This window comes from Anomalospiza imberbis, unplaced genomic scaffold (assembly GCF_031753505.1).
Source record: "Anomalospiza imberbis isolate Cuckoo-Finch-1a 21T00152 unplaced genomic scaffold, ASM3175350v1 scaffold_455, whole genome shotgun sequence".
NCBI classification, from domain to species: Eukaryota; Metazoa; Chordata; class Aves; order Passeriformes; family Viduidae; genus Anomalospiza; species Anomalospiza imberbis.
In genome coordinates, this window is record NW_027100066.1 from 50,015 (window position 1) to 70,887 (window position 20,873).

The 20,873-nt window shown below is 64.7% G+C and overlaps 3 protein-coding genes across 3 annotated transcripts in view; all 3 read left to right on the forward strand.

Annotated features, from left to right (window-relative positions):
• LOC137466866 (actin nucleation-promoting factor WAS-like) overlaps positions 1–11,357 on the forward strand; it is a 48,329-nt gene extending 36,972 nt beyond the window's left edge. Inside the window, exons 9-12 of the mRNA XM_068178495.1 lie at positions 9,422–9,575; positions 10,261–10,346; positions 10,948–11,050; positions 11,153–11,357. Coding sequence (XP_068034596.1) covers positions 9,422–9,575; positions 10,261–10,346; positions 10,948–11,050; positions 11,153–11,205 — 396 coding nt within the window. The 3' untranslated portion in view covers positions 11,206–11,357. The remainder of the gene's footprint in view (positions 1–9,421; positions 9,576–10,260; positions 10,347–10,947; positions 11,051–11,152) is intronic.
• LOC137466865 (actin nucleation-promoting factor WAS-like) lies at positions 156–7,363 on the forward strand. Its single transcript, XM_068178494.1, is given in 10 exon segments — positions 156–170; positions 794–874; positions 2,010–2,168; positions 2,665–2,697; positions 2,699–2,752; positions 3,242–3,338; positions 4,698–4,736; positions 4,843–4,881; positions 6,348–6,554; positions 7,314–7,363. Coding segments are annotated over 10 exon segments (774 nt in total).
• Positions 11,358–12,036: 679 nt separating the features above from the next.
• Positions 12,037–20,675, forward strand: SUV39H1 (SUV39H1 histone lysine methyltransferase). The gene is given in 7 exon segments (XM_068178497.1): positions 12,037–12,055; positions 12,525–12,670; positions 16,276–16,396; positions 16,399–16,940; positions 18,244–18,390; positions 18,837–18,966; positions 20,466–20,675. Coding segments are annotated over 7 exon segments (1,245 nt in total). The 3' UTR covers positions 20,606–20,675.
• Positions 20,676–20,873: the final 198 nt, after the last annotated feature.

The following is a 20,873-nucleotide window of genomic DNA, read 5'->3' on the forward strand; positions in this document are numbered from 1 at the left end:
GGGTTCCCAGTATGAACTGGGAGGGAGTTTGGGGTTCCCAGTATGAACTGGAGGGAGATTGGGGTTCCCAGTATGAACTGGGAGGGAGTTTGGGGTTCCCAGTATGAACTGGGAAGGGATTTCCCATTCCCAGTATCAACTGGGGAGTTCCCAGTATGAACTGGGAGGGTGTGGGCAGCGGGCAGGGCCAGGATTGAGATTTCCCAGTGTTCCCAGTTCGCTCCCATCACCGGTTAAGGGTGCTCCCAGTTCCCCTCCCAGTTCCCCCAGTTCCCCCTCCCAGTTCCCCCAGTTCCCCTTCCACTTCCCCTCCCAGCCCCCCAGTCCCTCCCAGTTCCCCCAGTTCCCCCTCCCAGTTCCCCCCAGTCCGGAGGTGACGTCCCCGCCACCTTTGGGTGCTTCCGGCCGGAAGAGCCTCGGGGCGCCCTGAGATTTTTTTGGGGGCGGCTCTGGGGGCAGTTTGGGGTTCCCAGGCAGTTTTGGGGTTTGTGGGGGGAATTTTTGGGGTCCCAGGGATTTTTTGGGGGATCCCGGGGGGATTTTTGAGGGATTCCAGGGGGGGATTTTTGAGGTTCCCAGGGGGATTTTTTGGGGGGTCCCAGGGGGATTTTTTGGGGGGGTCCCAGGGGGGATTTTTGGGGGGTCCCTGGGGGATTTTTCGGGGGTTCCAGGGAGGATTTTTGGGGGATTCCAGGGAGGATTTTTGTCTTTCCCAGGGGGGATTTTTGTGTTCCCAGGGATTTTGGAGGGGGGGGGTCCCAAAATTTGGGGATGAGCCGGGGGTGGGCGGCAGGGGGGGGACAACGTCCCCTCGGAGCTGCTGGGGGAGCAGGAGAACCTGCGGATCTTCGAGCTGCTGGGCAGGAAATGCGTGGTGAGGAACTGGGGAACTGGGAGCCACTGGGAAGGGGAACTGGGGGGGTTTTGGGGGGGTTTAGGGTGGGATGGGGAGGATTTTGGGGGTTTGGGGTGGGGGAATTTGAGGGACTGGGAGGGACTGGGAAGGGGAACTGGGGACTTTTGAGGGAGATTTGGGGGGGTTTGGGGGGGTTTAGGGTGGGATGGGGAGGATTTGGGGGGTTTGGGTGGGGGAATTTGACGGGACTGGGGAAACTGGGAGGGATTGGGGAATAACTGGGAGGGAACTGGGAGGGACTGGGAAGGGGAACTGGGGGGTTTGAGGGAGATTTGGGGGGGTTTAGGGGGGTTTAGGGTGGGATGGGGAGGATTTGGGGGGTTTGGTAGGGGAATTTGAGGGACTGGGGAAACTGGGAGGGACTGGGAAGGGGAACTGGATCTCTGGGATGGATTTTGGGGTCCTCGGGCTGAATTTTGGGATCTCTGGGATGGATTTTGGGATCTCTGGGATGGATTCTGGGGTCCCTGGGCTGGATTTTGGGATCTCTGGGATGGATTTTGGGGTCCCCGGGCTGGATTTTGGGATCTCTGGGATGGATTTTGGGTCCCTAGGCCATTTTGGGATCTCTGGGATGGATTTGGGGTCCCCGGGCTGGATTTTGGGATCTCTGGGATGGATTTGGGGTCCCCCGGGCTGGATTTTGGGATCTCTGGGATGGATTTTGGGGTCCCTTGGGCCATTTTGGGATCTCTGGGATGGATTTTGGGGTCCCTAGGGCCATTTTGGGGTCTCTGGGATGGATTTTGGGGTCTCTGGGATGGATTCTGGGGCTCCCTGGGCTGGATTTTGGGATCTCTGGATGGATTTTGGGGTCCCTGGCTGGATTTTGGGATCTCTGGGATGGATTTTGGGGTCTCTGGGATGGATTTTGGGGTCCCCGGCTGGATTTTGGGATCTCTGGGATGGATTTGGGTTCCCTGGGGCCATTTTGGGGTCTCTGGATGGATTTTGGGGTCCCCGAGCTGGATTTTGGGATCTCTGGGATGGATTTTGGGGTCCCCGGGCTGGATTTTGGATCTCTGGGATGGATTTTGCGGGTCCCCGGGCTGGATTTTGGGGTGCCGTGTGTCCCACCCCCGTGTCCCCGCAGACCCTGGTGACCGCCGTGGTCCAGCTGGTGGTGGCCGAGCCCGGGGGGGTCCCCGGGGGGGTCCTGGGGGGCTCCTGGAGCCTCCGGGGCTGCGGCGTCGCCTGCCTGGTCCGGGACAGCCCCCGGCGCTCCTACTTCATCCGCATCTTCCGCCTGCCCGTGAGTCTGGGGGACCCCAAATCCCGGGTGGGGGGACCCCAAATCCTTGGGGGTGGGGTCCCCAAAATCCTGGGGTCCCCTAAAATCTTGAGGAGTCCCTAAAACCCGGGGAGGGGGGCGGTGTGTTTCAGGACAGCCCCCTGTGCTTCCACTTCGTCATCCTCCTCTTGAGGGGGGTCCCCAAATTCTGGGGGGGACCCCAAATCCTGAGGGTGACTTCAGATCCTTTTGTGGGGCGATCCCAAATCCTTGCGGGGGGGGGGGGGCCACAAATCCTGGTGCGTAATCCCCAAAATTCTGGGGTGGGGCTGGGGGGGGAGATGAAGGGGTTGGGGTTGGGTGGGGAGCCCCTGAGGGGGTTTTGGGGGGTCCCTGAGGGGGTTTTGGGGGGGGTCCCACAGATTTTGGGGGGTCCTGAGGGGTTTTGGGGTCCCTGAGGGGGTTTTGGGGGGGTCCCCAGGAGGGTCCCTGATCCCAAATCCCCCCCCCCCCCCAGGCTGGGGAGCTGTGGTGGGAGCAGGAGCTGCAGGGGGGGGATGGGCTACAAGACCCCCACCCCCTTTTTCCACACCTTCGTCAGCCACGTGAGTGGGCGGGGCTGGGGGCGTGGCTAATTTTGGGTGGGGTCATGGAAATGGAGGTGTGGTTACTGGGCAGGCTGGAGGTGGCCATGGGTGGGTGGGAGGAGCCATTATGGGTGTGGCAAAGGGGGAGGGGCTTAAATGGGTGTGTCGGGTGGGGCAAAGGGAATGCAGGGCTGTGGGTGGGGCCAATTCGGGGTGGGGGTGTGGTCTAGCTCAAGTGGGTGTGGCCAAACAACGGGTGTGGTCATCTCGAGGTGGGTGTGGACTGTGCTCAATGGGTGGGGCATAACCATATAAGGGAAATGGGTGTGGCTACAAGTGGGCCTATAATAGGCGGGCTCAACTACACATAACCATATAAGGGTCAGTGGGTGTGGTTGCTGCCAATAATGGGCGTGGCCAATAGGTTATTGCCATATAAGGGAAAACAGGTGTGGTTTGGGTAAGTGGCATGGCCTGGCTGCCCACGGCTGCTCCTGATTGGCTCAGGAGGGGTGGGCGGGGCTGAACTTTGCGTCGGAGGCCGAGGCTGCGACCTTCGAAGGCCGGGTCCAGGAGAGGCTGCGGCGGCGGCAGCAGCGCAGCGGTGAGAGACCCCTCCCCAAAATGCACCTGGGACCCCCAAAATGTACATGTGAACCCCAAAATGCACCTGGGACCCCCAAAATGTAGCTGGGATTCCCAAAATGCATCTGAGGACCTTAAAAATGCATCTGAGGACCTTAAAAATGCACCTGGGAACCTCCAAAATACACCTGGGGACCCCAAAAACACACCAGGGATCCCTAAAATGTACCTAGGACACCCAAAATACACCTGGGGAGCCCAAAACGCACCTGGGGACCTCCAAAATACACCTGGGAACCCCAAAATGCACCTGGGGACCCCCAAAACACACCTGGGAACCCCAAAATGCACCTGGGATTCCCAAAATGCATCTGAGGACCTTAAAAATGCACCTGGGAACCTCCAAAATACACCTGGGGAGCGCCAAAATGCAACTGGGTACCCTCAAAATGTACTTGGACCTCCAAAATACACCTGGGGACCCCAAAAACACACCAGGGATCCCTAAAAGGTACCTAGGACACCCAAAATACACCTGGGGAGCCCCAAAATGCATCTGAGGACCTTAAAAACACATCTGGGAGCCTCCAAAATGCACCTGAGACCTCCAAAATGCATCTGGGAATGCCCAAAATACACCTGGGATCCCCAAAATGCATCTGAGGGGACCTTAAAATGCATCTGGGGACCTCCAAAATACACCTGGGGATCTCCAAAACACACCTGGGAACCCCAAAACATACCTGGGAACCCCAAAATGTACCTGGGGAGCCCCAAAACACACCTGAGGACCCCCAAAATGCACCTGGGGACCTCCAAAATACACCTGGGGACCCCCAAAATACACCTGGGGAGCCCCAAAATACACCTGGGAACCCCAAAACGCACCTGGGGACCTCCAAAATACACCTGGGGAGCCCCAAAATACACCTGGGGACCCCCAAAACGCACCTGGGAACCCCAAAACACACCTGGGGACCCCAAAATGCACCTGGGGAGCCCCAAAATACACCTGGGGACCCCCAAAACGCACCTGGGGACCTCCAAAATACACCTGGGGACCCCCAAACATACCTGGGGACCCCCAAAACACACCTGGGAACCCCAAAATACACCTGGGGACCCCCAAAACACACCTGGGAACCCCAAAATGTACCTAGGGCACCCAGAATGCCCCTGAGAACCCCAAAACTGCATCGGAATGCTCCCAAACCCCCTTGGAATGCCAAAAATCCTTTGGGCATCCCCCCCAAAATCTCCAAACCCCCTTGGAATGCCAAAAAATCCTTTGGGCATCCCCCCCAAAATCTCCTGGCGCCCCCAAAACTCCCCCCCCCCTCCTCTGACACCCCCTCCCCACTTTTCTCTCCCCCCACAGAGAAGCAGCTGCTGCCCCCTCCCCCACCCCCCGGCCATGGTGAGTCCTGAACCCCCCCCGGGGGGATTTGGGGGGGATTTTTGGGGGGTTTTGGGGTCACTTGGGGGGTCCCCACCCCCACTGACCCTCACTGTGCCCCCTCCAGAGCGTCGGGGGAGCCTCCCCAGGACCCCCAACCCTGATGGTGAGTGGGGGGCGAGGGGGGTGTCCTGCCCCATTATGGGGGCTCCTGTCTCATTTTGGGGGGTCCTGCCCCATTTTGAGGAGTCCTGCTTCATTTTGGGGGGGGGGTCCTGCCTCATTCTGGGTGGTCGTGCCCTATTTGGGGGTGTCCTGTGTCATTTGGGGGGGTTTGGGGAGGGCTTGGAAGGGCATTTGGGGGGGAATTTGGGGTCTCTGGGGTGGTTTTGGGGTTCTCTGGGGGGGGTTTGGGGTCTCGGGGAGGGTTTGGGGTTCTCTGGGGGGGGGTTGAGGTCGCTGGGGGTGTTGTAGGGTGGTTTGGGGGGGTCTTTGGGGCAGGTTTGGGGTCTCTGGGAGGGTTTGGGGTCTCTGGATTAATTCTGGGGGTCTCTGGGGAGGATTTTTGGGGTCTTTGGGGCAGGTTTGGGGTCTGTGGATTAGTTTTGGGGGTCTCTGGGGAGGATTTTGGGGTCTCTGGATTAATTTTGGGGGTCTCTGGATTAATTCTGGGGGTCTCTGGGGAGGATTTTGGGGTCTTTGGGGCAGGTTTGGGGTCTGTGGATTAATTCTGGGGGTCTCTGGGGAGGATTTTTTGGGTCTTTGGAGCAGGTTTGGAGTCTCTGGAGTGATTTTAGGGGTCTATCTGGAGGGGTTTTGGGGTCTTTTGGGGGAGGTTTGGGCTTTCTCGGGGGGATCTTGATGTCCCTGGAGTGATTTTTGGGGTCTCTGGGGTGGTTTTGGGGGTTTCTCTGGAGGATTTTGGGGTCTCTGGGGTGGTTTTGGGGTTCTCTCTGGAGGATTTTGGGGTCTCTGGGGTGGTTTTGGGGTCTCTGGGGAGTTTTGGGGTTCTCTCTGGAGGATTTTGGGGGTCTCTGGGGGGGTTTTGGGGTTCTCTCTGGAGGATTTTTGGGGTTCTCTCTGGAGGATATTGGGGTCTCTGGGGTGGTTTTGGGGTCTCTGGGGGGGATTTTGGGGTCTCTCAGGAGGATTTTGGGGTCTCTGGGGGAGTTTTGGGGTGGTCTCTGGGGTGGTTTTGGGGGTCTCTCTCTGGAGGATTTTGGGGGTCTCTGGGGTGGTTTTGGGATTCTCTCTGGAGTATTTTGGGGTCTCTGGGGTGGTTTTGGGGTCTCTGGGGGGGGATTTTGGGGTCTCTCAGGAGGATTTTGGGGTCTCTGGGGAGTTTTGGGGGTGGTCTCTGGGGTGGTTTTGGGGTTCTCTCTGGAGGATTTTGGGGTCTCTGGGGGGGTTTTGGGGTGGTCTCTGGGGTGGTTTTTGGGGGGTCTCTCTGGAGGATTTTGGGGTCTCTGGGGAGTTTTGGGGTTCTCTCTGGAGGATTTCGGGGTCTCTGGGATGATTTTGGGGTCTCTGGGGGGGATTTTTGGGGTCTCTGGAGGATTTTGGGGTCTCTCGGGAGGATTTTGGGCTTCTCCCCATAATGGGGGGGGTCCCACAGCGATTTTTTCCTCCCAGGCCCCCCCATCGCAGCCGTGCCCATCCCCCAACCCCGACATCACCCCCAGCCGGTACCGGGGGCTGCCCAGCCCCCCCTCGGGACCCTCCCCCACCACCGGACCCCCCCCCCCGCCGCCGGAGCCCCCCCCAGGGAGCAGAAAAAGGGGAGGGGGCGCAAGAAAATCTCCAAGGCCGATATCGGGGGTCCCCTCCGGATTCAAGTGGGTCTGGGGGCTGGATTTGGGGTCTGGGGGGGGATTTGGGGTCTGGGGGGATTTGGGGTGGGGGGATTTGGGGGGTGTGGGGGGGTTTGGGATGGGGGGGTTTGGGGTCTGGGGGTTTTGGGGTCTGGGGGGATTTAGGGTGGGGGGATTTGGGGGATGTGGGGGGGGTTGGGATGGGGGGGTTTTGGGGTCTGGGGGGATTTAGGGTGGGGGGATTTGGGGGGTGTGGGGGGGGGTTGGGATGGGGGGGTTTGGGGGTTTTGGGGTCTGGGGGTTTTGGGGGATGGGGGGATTTGGGGTCTGGGGGGATTTAGGGTGGGGGGATTTGGGGGGTGTGGGGGGGGTTTGGGATGGGTTTTGGGGTCTGGGGTTTTGGGGTCTGGGGGGATTTTGGGGTGGGGGGGATTTGGGGGGTCTGGGGGATATTTGGGGTCTGGGGGTTTGGGGGGATCCGTGGGGGGATTTGGGGGGTGTCCTCTTGGGATGGTTTTGGGGTCTCGGGGGAGTTGTAAAGTGGTTTTTTTTTTGGGGGGGGTCTCCAGGGAAGTTTTGGGGTCGGGTTCAGGGAGGATCCGTGGGGTCACAGGGGGGTCACAGGGGGGGTCACACAGGGGGGTCACGGGGGGGTCACGAGGGGGGTCATGTGGGGGTCACAGAGGGGGTTATGGGGGGGACGCAGGTGGGGGTCATGGGGGGGTCACAGGGGGTCACGGGGGGGGGTCACAAGGGGGGTCTCACCTCTCTCCCCTCCCCCCCCCAGGCACGTCGGGTCACATCGGGGTGGGAACCCCAATGGTGGCTTCGATGTAGGTGACACCCTCCCCCGCTGTGTCCCCCCCGGGTTGGGGGTGACAGTGACCCCTGGGGTGACCCCGCAGAGGGGGACAGGGGGTGACAGGAGGGACAGGAGGTGACAGGGGGTGACAGGGGGGTGACAGGAGGGACAGGGGGTGACAGGAGGTGACAGGGGGTGACAGGGGGTGACAGGGGGTGACAGGAGGGACAGGAGGTGACAGGAGGGACAGGAGGTGACAGGGGGTGACAGGGGGTGACAGGGGGTGACAGGGGGTGACAGGGGGTGGCAGGGGGTGACAGGGGGTGACAGGGAGGGTGACAGGAGGTGACAGGAGGGACAGGAGGTGACAGGAGGGACAGGGGGTGACAGGAGGGACAGGGGGTGACAGGGGGTGGCAGGGGGTGACAGGGGGTGACAGTAGGGGACAGGAGGGACAGGGGGTGACAGGGGGTGACAGGGGGTGACAGGGGGTGACAGGAGGTGACAGGGGGTGACAGGAGGGACAGGGGGTGACAGGAGGTGACAGGGGGTGACAGGGGGGTGGCAGGGGGTGACAGGGGGTGACAGTAGGGACAGGAGGGACAGGGGGTGACAGGAGGTGACAGGGGGTGGCAGGAGGTGACAGGAGGTGACAGGAGGTGACAGGGGGTGGCAGGAGGTGACAGGAGGTGACAGGAGGTGACAGGGGGTGACAGGGGGTGACAGGAGGTGACAGGAGGTGACGGGGGTGACAGGGGGTGACAGGACGGTGACAGGGGGTGACAGGAGGGACAGGAGGGGACAGGGGGTGACAGGAGGGACAGGGGGTGACAGGAGTGACAGGGGGTGGCAGGAGGTGACAGGAGGTGACAGGAGGTGACAGGGGGTGGCAGGGGGTGACAGGAGGTGACAGGAGGTGACAGGAGGTGGCAGGGGGTGACAGGAGGTGACAGGGGGTGGCAGGAGGTGACAGGAGGTGACAGGAGGTGACAGGGGGTGACAGGAGGGACAGGAGGTGACAGGAGGTGACAGGAGGTGACAGGGGGTGGCAGGGGGTGACAGGAGGTGACAGGGGGTGGGCAGGAGGTGACAGGAGGTGACAGGGGGTGACAGGAGGGACAGGGGGTGACAGGAGGTGACAGGAGGTGACAGGGGGTGACAGGAGGGGACAGGGGGTGACAGGAGGTGACAGGGGGTGACAGGAGAGTGACAGGGGGTGGCAGGGTGTGACAGGGGGTGACAGGAGAGACAGGAGGTGGCAGGGGGTGACAAGAGGTGACAGGGGGTGACAGGGGGTGACAGGAGGTGGCAGGGTGTGACAGGGGGGACAGGAGGTGACAGGAGGGACAGGGGGTGACAGGAGGTGACAGGGGGTGACAAGAGGTGACAGGGGGTGGCAGGGTGTGACATGTGCTGTCCCTGCCCGAGTGGCATCCCTGGACCCAGCTCTGTGCCCAGGCTGGGGTCCCCATGGGGTGACCCTGGGGGTGACAACATTCCTGTGTAGGGTGACAATGACCCCCATGGGGGGTGACAGTGACCACATGGGGTGACAATGACGCCGTAGGGTGACAGTGACCCCGTGGGGGGTGACGCTGACCCCATGGGGTGACAGTGACCCCCGTGGGGTGGCAGTGACCCTGTGGGGTGACAGTGACCCTAGTGGGGGGTGACAACTGACCCTGTGTAGGTAGACAGTGACCCTGTGGGGTGACAGTGACCCCCGTGGGGGGTGACGCTGACCCCATGGGGTGACAGTGACCCCGTGGGGTGGCAGTGACCCTGTGGGGTGACAGTGACCCTGTGGGGGGTGACACTGACCCTGTGTAGAGTGACAGTGACCCTGTGGGGGTGACAGTGACCCCGTGGGGGGTGACGCTAGACCCCATGGGGTGACAGTGACCCCGTGGGGTGGCAGTGACCCTGTGGGGTGACAGTGACCCTGTGGGGGGTGACACTGACCCTGTGTAGAGTGACAGTGACCCTGTGGGGTGACAGTGACCCCCGTGGGGGGTGACGCTGACCCCGTGGGGTGACAGTGACCCCCGTGGGGTGGCAGTGCCCCCTCAGCGTGTCCCTGTCCCTGTGCCCAGCTGGCCGCCCTGGACCCCGCCCTGCGGTCACTCTTCGCCCAGGCCGGGATCAGCGAGCGCCACTTGGCCGACGCCGAGACCTCGCGGCTGATCCACGACTTCATCGAGCGCCAGGGGGGGCTGCAGGCCGTGCGCGAGGAGATGCGGCGCCAGGGTGGGCACCTGGGCACACCTGGGAACACCTGGGGGCACCTGGGGGCACCTGGGGGTACCTGGGAGGGATCTGGGGAGCACCTGGGCACACCTGGGCGCACCTGGGAACACCTGGGGGCACCTGGGAGGGATCTGGGGGCACCTGGGCACACCTGGGCGCACCTGGGGGCACCTGGGGGCACCTGGGCACACCTGGGAGGGATCTGGGGAGCACCTGGGCACACCTGGGGGCACCTGGGGGCACCTGGGAACAGCTGAGAAGGATCTGGGGAGCACCTGGGTGCACCTGGGCACACCTGGGGGGGCACCTGGGAGCAGCTGAGAGGGATCTGGGGAGCACCTGGTCACACCTGGGCACATCTGTGGGCACCTGGGAGCAGCTGGGAGGGATCTGGGGAGCACCTGAGCATACCTGGGAGGGATCTGGGGCGCACCTGGGCACACCTGGGGGCAACCTGGGCACACCCGTGAGGGATCTGGGGAGCACCTGAGCATACCTGGGGGGCAGCTGGGAGGGATCTGGGGCGCACCTGGGCACACCTGGGGACACCTGGGGGGCACCTGGGGGGCACTGGGCACACCTGGGGGCACCTGGGGGGGCACCTGGGGGCAACTCCGCGGGTCTCTCTGTGCCCCCCTGTGCCCCCTCTGACCCCTCCCCCTCCTCTCTCTCTCCCCTCCCCCAGGACCGCCCCCACCCCCACCGGGCCGTGGGAGCCCCGCCCCTCTCCCCCCGCCCCTCCCCCCTCCTCCGGCCCGCTCCCGCTCGGGGGTCCCGGCCCCTCCCCCACCCCGCGCCGGCCCCGCCCCTCCTCCGGCCCCCGCCCCCCTCAGCGAGGCCCCGCCCCTCCCCCGCGAGGCTCCGCCCCCTCCGGAGCGGCCGCTCCTCCCCCTCCCCCCCCCTCCGCCCGCCGCCTCCCCCCTCTGGGGGCGCCCCCCCCCGCGACCCCCCCGGGCCGGGGGGCGCTGCTGGACCAGATCCGCCAGGGGGTGACGCTCAAACAAGGTCAGGGACCCCAAAAATGGGGGGGCGGGCCCAAAAATGGGGGGGGGGGGGTGGGAGCCAAAAATGGGAATGGGAGCCCAAAAAACGGGGGGGAGACCCCAAAAAGGGGGGGGGTGGGACCCTGTGTGAGGGGAGGTGTGCAAGGGGGGGGGGGTCCCGTGACCTTTGGGGGACCCCGTGGGATGGGGGAGGGCTCTTCCATGCCCCTTTGTTTTGGGTGGGTGGTGTCGTTATCATTTTGGGGGGAGGTTGGAGGGGCTCCCCCTGACCTTTTGATGTGTCTGTGGGGGAGGGGCTGGGGGGGGGGAGGGGGGGGTGCTCCTGCCTGACCCCTCCCCATTTTCCCAACCTCCCCCTCCCTGCCCAGACCCCTGAGACCCCCGAGGTGGGCGCGGGCCCCGGCGCGGGGGGGCTCGTGGGGGCCCTGATGGACGTGATGCAGAAGCGAAGCCGCGTCATCCATTCCTCGGGTGAGACCCCCCCCTCAAAAACACCAAAGACCCCCGAAGACCCCCCCCCAAAACCCCCCAAAAACCACTGACCCCCCCCCCCCACCCCTTGTCACCCCCCAGATGAAGGCACAGCCAGCGAGGAGGAGGAAGATGATGATGAGTGGGATGATTGAGGACCCCCCTCCCCCCCTCCCCCCGCTTCCAAGGACGCCCCCAGACCCAAAATGTGCCCCCCCCACCCCTCCCCCACCCCGTCTGTGCCCCTCCCCCAGCTCGGGGGGGAGGGGCACCGGCTTTTCCTGCCCCTCCCCCCCATTTTCCATCCCATCCCAATTTTTCCCCATCTTGTCCCCCCCCACCCGCCCGACCCCCGCAGAACCAAATAAACGCAGGAGTCACGTGACCACTCGCCTCGTTAATTCATTAATTAATTACCGTTTAATGAGCCCGGATCGAGGAGGGGAAGAGGGAATGGAGCGGCTCGGGTTGGGGGCTCGGAGGGGATCCCGGCGTTTCCAGCGGCTCCGAGCCGGGAAAACCGCGGGGAAAATTGGGAAAAACCGGCGGAATTCGGGATCGGCGCCGTGCGCGGGGGCTGCTGGGACAGTATGCAAATGAGGCAGCGCCGCGGCCAATGGAAACCGGTCAATCCGTGCCGGTATGTAAATGAAGCATCGCGGCGCGCTGCTGGGAGCGATATGCAAATCAATCGACGCTACGACCAATGGCGGGATCAGATATTATGCAAATGAAGCAGCGCGGCGGCCAATAGAGAATGGGCGGGAAGCTGTCAGTATGCAAATACATCAGCGCGTCAGCCAATGGAAGGCGAACAGCCTGCTGCCGGTATGCAAATCAGCCGCCGGGTCAGCCAATGGGCGCTGGGCGCGGGCGGAGGAAGCCCCGCCTCTCGCGCTGCCCGCCGGGCGGAAGCGGCGCCAGAAAAAAAAAAAAAAAAGGAAAAAGGCGGAAAAAGACAAAAAAAAAAGCGGCGGCGGCTGAAAATGGCGGAAAATTTAAAAGGTGGCGCGAGCGGGGCGGGCCCGAGGGGTCTCCGGGGGAGCGTGAGGGGGGAAAACAGGGGCGGGGGATGGGGGCGACGGGACTCTGAGGGGACGGCGCCGCTTCCCGCGCGCGGCCGTTGGCGCCTGAGGGGAGGGGGGGGGGAGGGGGGGGGGAAAGTGGCGGGAACGCGCGGGGGGGTGGGGGGGGGGAGGGGGAGCGTGTGAGGGAGTTTGGGGTGGGGGGGTGGGGGGCGCTGTCCTGTCCCCAAATTCCACCCCCCGTGTCCCCCTGACCCACCCGGTGTCCACCCCTCGCCGAGTGCCCCGCGTCGTCGCCGCTGTCGTGTGGTCGCGACAGCGCGAGCGGTGCGGGTGGTGGTGGATGGGGGGTGGGGAAGGGGGGGCTGCGGTGTCACCTGTCCCCTCACGCACGCCCCCCGCCCCCCGTCCCGGTGTGTCCCCTCTCCCCCTCGGTGACACCCCCCCAGAGTGCTCGGTGTGCTGCCTGTCGCCGTGGTCGCGGCTGCAGGAGCTGTGCCGGCTGCAGCGCGTGCGGTGCCGCGCCCTCGGTGTCACCCGCCGCAACATCGGCGACTTCGAGGTGGAGCTGCTGTGCGACTACCGGCGAGTGCGGGTGAGGGGCGCGGCACCCCCGAACCGGGACCCTCGAACTGGGGACTGACCCAGGACCCCCGAGACAGCCCCCACCCCCGAATGGGACCCCCGAACTGAGACCCCCCCGAATGGGACCCCCACAGACACCGGGACCCCCCGAGCCGAGACCCCCCCGAACCGGGACCCCCACAGACACCGGGACCCCCCGAACCGGGACCCCCAAACTGGGGACTGACCCAGGACCCCCGAACCGAGACCCTTCCCCACCCCCGAATGGGACCCCACAGACATCGGGACCCCCGAACTGGGGACTGACCCAGGACCCCCCAACCGAGACCCTTCCCCACCCCCGAATGGGACCCCCGAACTGAGACCCCCCCCGCCCCGAATGGGACCCCACAGACACCGGGACCCCCGAACTGGGAACTGACCCAGGACCCCCGAACCGAGACCCTTCCCCACCCCCGAATGGGACACCCGAACCGAGACCCCCCCCCGCCCCGAATGGGACCCCACAGACACCGGGACCCCGAACTGGGAACTGAGCCAGGACCCCCGAACCGAGACCCTTCCCCACCCCCGAATGGGACACCCGAACCGAGACCCCCCCCGCCCCGAATGGGGACCCCACAGACACCGGGACCCCCGAACTGGGAACTGAGCCAGGACCCCCCGAACCGAGACCCTTCCCCACCCCCGAATGGGACACCCGAAACCGAGACCCCCCCCGCCCCGAATGGGACCCCACAGACACCGGACCCCCGAACTGGGAACTGAGCCAGGACCCCTGAACCGAGACCCTTCCCCACCCCCGAATGGACCCCCCGAACCGGGACCCCCGAACTGGGGACTGACCCAGTACCCCCCGAACCGAGACCGACCCCCACCCCCGAATGCGACCCCACAGACACCGGGACCCCCGAGCGAGACCCCCCCGAACCGGGACCCCCACAGACACCGGGACCCCCGAACCGGGACCCCCGAACTGGGGACTGACCCAGGACCCCCAAACCGAGACCCTTCCCCACCCCCGAATGGGACCCCCGAACTGAGACCCCCCCGAATGGGACCCCCACAGACACCGGGACCCCCGAACTGGGAACTGACCCCAGGACCCCCCAACCGAGACCCTTCCCCACCCCCGAATGGGACCCCACAGACACCGGGACCCCCGAACTGGGGACTGACCCAGGACCCCCGAACCGAGACAATCCCCCCCCCGAATGGGAACCCCGAACCGAGACCCCCCCGAATGGGACCCCACAGACACCGGGACCCCCCGAACCGGGACCCCCAAACTGGGAACTGACCCAGGACCCCCGAACCGAGACCGACCCCCACCCCCCGAATGGGACCCCACAGACACCGGGACCCCCAAACTGGGAACTGAGCCCTGAACTGGGACCCCCACAGACACCGGGACCCCCGAATGGGACCCCACAGACACCGGGACCCCCAAACTAGGAACTGAGCCCCAAACCGGGACCCACAGAGACACCGGGACCCCCGAACCGGGACCCCCAAACTGGGAACTGACCCAGGACCCCAAAACCGAGACCCCCCCCCGAACCGGGACCCCACAGACACTGGGAACCCGGCCAGGACCCCCAAACTGGGCACTGACCCGGGACCCCCCCAAGCCAGAACCCCCACAGACACCAGGACCCCCGAACCGGGACCCCCAAACTGGAACTGAGCCAGGACCCCCAAACGAGACCCCACAGACACTGGGGACCCCCACAGACACTGGGAACACAGCCAGGACCCCTACATGGGACCCCCCAAACCAGGACCCCCCCCCCCACAGACGCCAAGAACTGACCCGGGACCCCAAACCGGGATTCCCCCCCACAGACACCAGGAATCCAGCCAGGACCCCCAAACCGGGACCCCCAAAGCAGGAACTGCCCTGACACCCCGACACTGGACAGCAGACCGGGACCCCCAAACCCAGAATCGGCCCAGGACCCCCACGCCCCTTTCCCACACCGGGCACTGCCCCAGGACCCCCCACACCGGGCACTGCCGGACCCCCGGGGGCAGACGGGGCCGCACGGGTGACCCCAGGACCCCCCAGGACCCCCCTGACCCCGTGAGCCCCCACAGGGACATCGGGGTCTCCTTTAAGGTCCCCAACCTTCCTTTGACACCCCAAGAACCTCTGACGCGTCCCTGGACACTGGGGTCACTGCAGGACCCCCAGACCCAAAAGAGCCCCACAGCGTCCCCGGACATTGGGGTCCCTGCAGGACCCCCCAGACCCAAAAAAGCCCCACAGCGTCCCTGGACATTGGGGTCCCTGCAGGACCCCCAGACCCTATTACACCCCAAAGGACACTCCAGGACCCCCAGACCCAAAAGAGCCCCACAGCGTCCCTGGACATTGGGGTCCCTGCAGGACCCCCAGACCCAAAAGAGCCCCACAGCCTCCCTGGACATTGGGGTCCCTGCAGGACCCCCAGACCCAAAAAAGCCCCACAGCGTCCCCGGACATTGGGTCCCTGCAGGACCCCCAGACCCTATTACACCCCAAAAGGACACTCCAGGACCCCCAGACCCAAAAGAGCCCCACAGTGTCCCTGGACATTTGGGGTCCCTGCAGGACCCCCAGACCCAAAAGAGCCCCACAGCGTCCCTGGACATTGGGGTCCCTGCAGGACCCCAGACCCAAAAAAGCCCCACAGCGTCCCTGGACATTGGGGTCCCTGCAGGACCCCCAGACCCAAAAGAGCCGCACGGCGTCCCTGGACATTGGGGTCACTGCAGGACCCCCGGACCTCGTGACACCCCAAAGGACCCCCACGCTGGGGTCACTCCAGGAACCCCCAGACCCAAAAGAGCCCCACAGCGTCCCTGGACACTGGGGTCACTGCAGGGACCCCCAGACCCAAAAGAGCCCCACAGCATCCCTGGACATTGGGGTCCCTGCAGGACCCCCAGACCCAAAAGAGCCCCACAGCGTCCCTGGACACTGGGGTCACTGCAGGACCCCCAGACCCTATTACACCCCAAAGGACACTCCAGGACCCCCAGACCCAAAAGAACCCCACAGCGTCCCTGGACATTGGGGTCCCTGCAGGACCCCCAGACCCTATTACACCCCAAAGGTCCCCCACGCTGGGGTCACTCCAGGAACCCCCAGACCCTATTACACCCCAAAGGACCCCCACGCTGGGGTCACTCCAGGAACCCCCAGACCCTATTACACCCCAAAGGACCCCCACGCTGGGGTCACTCCAGGAACCCCCAGACCCTATTACACCCCAAAGGACCCCCACGCTGGGGTCACTCCAGGAACCCCCAGACCCAAAAGAGCCCCCACAGCGTCCCTGGACATTGGGGTACCTGTAAGGCCCCCAGACCCTATTACACCCCAAAGGACCCCCACGCTGGGGTCACTCCAGGACCCCCCAGACCTTGCGGGACCCCCAGATTCCCCCAGATCTCCGTGTCCCTCCTGACCTCGTGAGACCCCACAGTGTCTCCAAACCTTGGGGTCACTCCAGGACCCTCCCCCAAACCTTCTGAATCCCCACACGGGGGGGGGATGGGGGTCCCCACTGCCCACCCCCTACCCCAAAAAACCCCCTTAACCCCCCCTTATTCCCCCCACCCCCCGCGCAGCACGAGGAGTTCTACCTGGTGAAGTGGCGCGGTTACCCCTCCTCCGCCAACACCTGGGAGCCGCGCCGCAACCTGCGCTGCCGTGGGCTGCTGCAGCAGCTGCACGCCCGACCTGGCCCGAGCCCCGGGCGGGCCGGCGCGGCCGGGCCCCCGCGGGCTGCCGGCGCGCGCCGTGTCCCTACCTGGCGCAGAAGGCGGAGCAGCGGCGGGCGCTGCGGCGCTGGGAGCGCCACCTGAACCGCACGCGCAGCCACCGCGGCCGCATCGCCGTGGAGAACGAGGTGGACCTGCACGGGCCCCCCCGCGACTTCGTCTACGTCAACGAGTACAAGGTGGGCGCGGGCGTGGCGCTGACCCCCGTGGCGGCCGGCTGCGAGTGCCAGGACTGCCTGGCCGAGGCCACGCTGGCCGGGGGCTGCTGTCCGGGCGCGTCGCACAACAGGTTCGCCTACAATGAGGCCGGGCAGGTGCGGATCCGGGCGGGGCTGCCCATCTACGAGTGCAACTCGCGCTGCCGCTGCGGCGCCGAGTGCCCCAACCGCGTGGTGCAGCGCGGCATCCGCTACGACCTGTGCATCTTCCGCACCGGCGACGGGCGCGGCTGGGGCGTGCGCACGCTGCAGCGCATCCGCAAGAACTCCTTCGTCATGGAGTACGTGGGCGAGGTGAGTGCGACGGGTGGGCGTGACACGGCACAGGTGTGTCTGACATGGCACAGGTGTGTCTGACATGGCACAGGTGGGTGTGACACGGCACAGGTGTGATACAGGTGTGTGTGACACGGCACAGGTGTGATACAGGTGTGTGTGACAGGTGTGACATGGCACAGGTGGGTGTGACACAGTACAGGTGTGATACAGGTGTGTGTGACACGGCACAGGTGTGATACAGGTGTGTGTGACAGGTGTGACACAGTACAGGTGTGTGTGACACAGCACAGGTGTGCGTGACACGGCACAGGTGTGATACAGGCCTGGCGCAGGTGTGAGGCAGTACAGGTGTGTGGGGTGGTTCAGGTGTGGTACAGGTGTGGCGTGGCGCAGGTGTGAGGCAGTACAGCTGTGTGGGGTGGTTCAGGTGTGTCCCAGGTGTGGTTTGGTTCAGGTGTGTCCCAGGTGTGGCATGGCGCAGGTGTGAGGCGGTACAGGTGAGTGGGGTGGTTCAGGTGTGGTACAGCTGTGTGGGGTGGTTCAGGTGTGTCCCAGGTGTGGCCTGGCGCAGGTGTGAGGCGGTACAGGTGTGTGGGGTGGTTCAGGTGTGGTACAGCTGTGTGGGGTGGTTCAGGTGTGTCCCAGGTGTGGCCTGGCGCAGGTGTGAGGCGGTACAGGTGTGTGGGGTGGTTCAGGTGTGTCCCAGGTGTGTGGGTTGGTTCAGGTGTGTCACAGGTGTGGCGTGGCGCAGGTGTGAGGCGGTACAGGTGTGTGGGGTGGTTCAGGTGTGTCCCCAGGTGTGGCATGGCGCAGGTGTGAGGCGGTACAGGTGTGTGGGGTGGTTCAGGTGTGGTACAGGTGTGTGGGGTGGTTCAGGTGTGTCCCAGGTGTGGCATGGCGCAGGTGTGAGGCGGTACAGGTGTGTGGGGTGGTTCAGGTGTGTCCCAGGTGTGGCGTGGTGCAGGTGTGAGGCGGTACAGGTGTGTGGGGTGGTTCAGGTGTGGTACAGGTGTGTGGGGTGGTTCAGGTGTGTCCCAGGTGTGGCGTGGCGCAGGTGTGAGGCGGTACAGGTGTGACACAGGTGTGTGGGGTGGTTCAGGTGTGTCCCAGGGGTGTGGGGTGGTTCAGGTGTGTCCCAGGTGTGTGGGGTGGTTCAGGTGTGTCCCAGGTGTGGCCTGGCGCAGGTGTGAGGCGGTACAGGTGTGTGGGGTGGTTCAGGTGTGTCCCAGGTGTGGCGTGGCGCAGGTGTGAGGCGGTACAGATGTGACACAGGTGTGTGGGGTGGTTCAGGTACGTGACAGGTGTGTCCCTGCCCCAGATCATCACCTCGGAGGAGGCGGAGCGCCGGGGACAGGTGTACGACCGCCAGGGCGCCACGTACCTGTTCGACCTGGACTACGTGGAGGACGTGTACACCGTGGACGCCGCCCACTACGGCAACATCTCACACTTCGTCAACCACAGCGTGAGTGCAGCTTACCTGGGCTCAGGTGTGGGCTTACCTGGGCTCAGGTGGGTGTTTACCTGCCCACAGGTGTGGGTTTACCTGGGCTCAGGTTTGGGTTTACCTGGGCTCAGGTGGGGGTTTACCTGGGCTCAGGTGTGGGTTTACCTGGGCTCAGGTGTGGGTTTACCTGGGCTCAGCTGGGGGTTTACCTGGGCTCAGGTGGGTGTTTACCTGGGCTCAGGTGTGGCCTTACCTGGGCTCAGGTGTGGGTTTACCTGCCCACAGGTGGGCCTTTACCTGTGCAGAGGTGTGGCCTTACCTGCCTTGTGGGTGGAGCTTCCATCACCTTCTCCCCCAGGTGTGGGTGGGTCTCACTTGTTGGGGTGGGTCGGGCGCCCTGGGTGCGGCTCACGGGGGGGGCGGGGCTCACCTGCCAGGTGTGTCTCACCTGCCGGGCGGGGCAGTGTGACCCCAACCTGCAGGTGTACAACGTGTTCATCGAGAACCTGGACCAGCGCCTGCCCCGCATCGCCCTGTTCGCCACCAGGCCCATCCGGGCAGGGGAGGAGCTCACCTTCGACTACAACATGCACGGTACCTGCCGCACACCTGCCGCACACCTGCCGCACACCTGCGCCTCTCAGACCTGTCCCTGTCACACACCTGTCCCTGCCCCCGTCGCCCTGTTCGCCTCCAGGCCGGTCCGGGCAGGGCAGGAGCTCACCTTCGACTAAAACGTGTACCTGGCACACACCTGTCCTTGTCACACCTGTACCTGTCACACCTGTGTCACACCTGTACCTGTCACACCTGTGTCACACCTGTACCTGTCACACCTGTCCGTGTCACACCTGTCCCTGTCACACACCTGTCCCTGTCACACCTGTACCTGTCACACCTGTCTCTGTCACACCTGTCCGTGTCACACCTGTCCCTGGCACACCTGTGTCACACCTGTACCTGTCACACCTGTGTCACACCTGTCCGTGTCACACCTGTACCTGTCACACCTGTGTCACACCTGTACCTGTCACACCTGTGTCACACCTGTCCGTGTCACACCTGTCCCTGTCACACACCTGTCCCTGCCCCGCATCGCCCTGTTCGCCACCAGGCCCATCCGGGCAGGGGAGGAGCTCACCTTCGACTACAACATGCACGGTACCTGCCGCACACCTGCCGCACACCTGCACCTCTCGGACCTGTCCCTGTCACACACCTGTCCCTGCCCCCGTCGCCCTGTTCGCCTCCAGGCCGGTCCGGGCAGGGCAGGAGCTCACCTTCGACTAAAACGTGTACCTGGCACACACCTGTCCGTGTCACACCTGTCCCTGTCACACCTGTCCCCTGTCACACCTGTCCACATCACACCTGTCCCTGTCACACACCTGTCCTTTCCTGTCACACACCCGTCCTGCACAGACCTCCCTCCCCTCAGCCCACCCTGCACTGTGGGGTCAGGGCCACACCTGGGGGTGTCCAGGCCACACCTGGGGGTTCCTGGCCACACCTGGGGGTTCCTGGCCATACCTGGGGGGGTCAGAGCCACACCTGGGGGGTTCCTGGCCACACCTTGGGGGGGTCCAGGCCATACCTGGGGGTTCCTGGCCACACCTGAGGGAGTCAGAGCCACACCTGGGGGGTTCCTGGCCACTCCTGGGGAGTTCTTGGCCACACCTGGGGAGTTCCTGGCCACACCTGGGGGGTTCCTGGCCACACCTGGGGGGTGCAGGCTGTACCTGGGGGGGTGCAGGCCACACCTGGGGGGTTCCTGGCCACACCTGGGGGGTTCCTGGCCACACCTGGGTGGGTCCTGGCCACACCTGAGGGAGTCAGAGCCACACCTGGGGGGGTGCAGGCTGTACCTGGGGGGTTCCTGGCCATATCTGGGGGTTCCTGGCCACACCTGGGGGGGTGCAGGCCACACCTGGGGGGTTCCTGGCCACACCTGGGGGTTCCTGGCCACACCTTGGGGGGTTCAGGCCATACCTGGGGGTTCCTGGCCACACCTGAGGGAGTCAGAGCCACACCTGGGCGGGTCCTGGGCACACCTGGGCGTAGCCAGGTGTTGCAGAGCGCACCTTTCCCCGCAGTGGACCCCGTGGACGCCGAGAGCACCCGCATGGACTCCAACTTCGGGCTGGTGGGTGGCTCCCTGGGGGGCTCCCCCCGCGCCCGCGGCCGCATCGAGTGCAAGTGCGGGGCGGCCTCGTGCCGCAAGTTCCTGTTCTGAAACACCTGGGCCACACCCACCGCACACCTGGGCCACGCCTCCACTGCCGCCCGCAGCGCCCTCGGGGGGTTGGGGGGGGGTCCAGGGGGAGTTTTGGGGGTCCGGGTGGGGTTTTGGGGGGCTGCAGGTGTGCTGGGGGGTACCACACGATGACGACACCTGTGGAGTTGTTCAAGGCCAGGCTGGGGAGGTTTTTAGAGGGGGGTCCAGGTGGGTTTGGGGGGGGATCTGAGGAATTTTGGGGATCCAGGTGCGCTGGGGGTGGCAC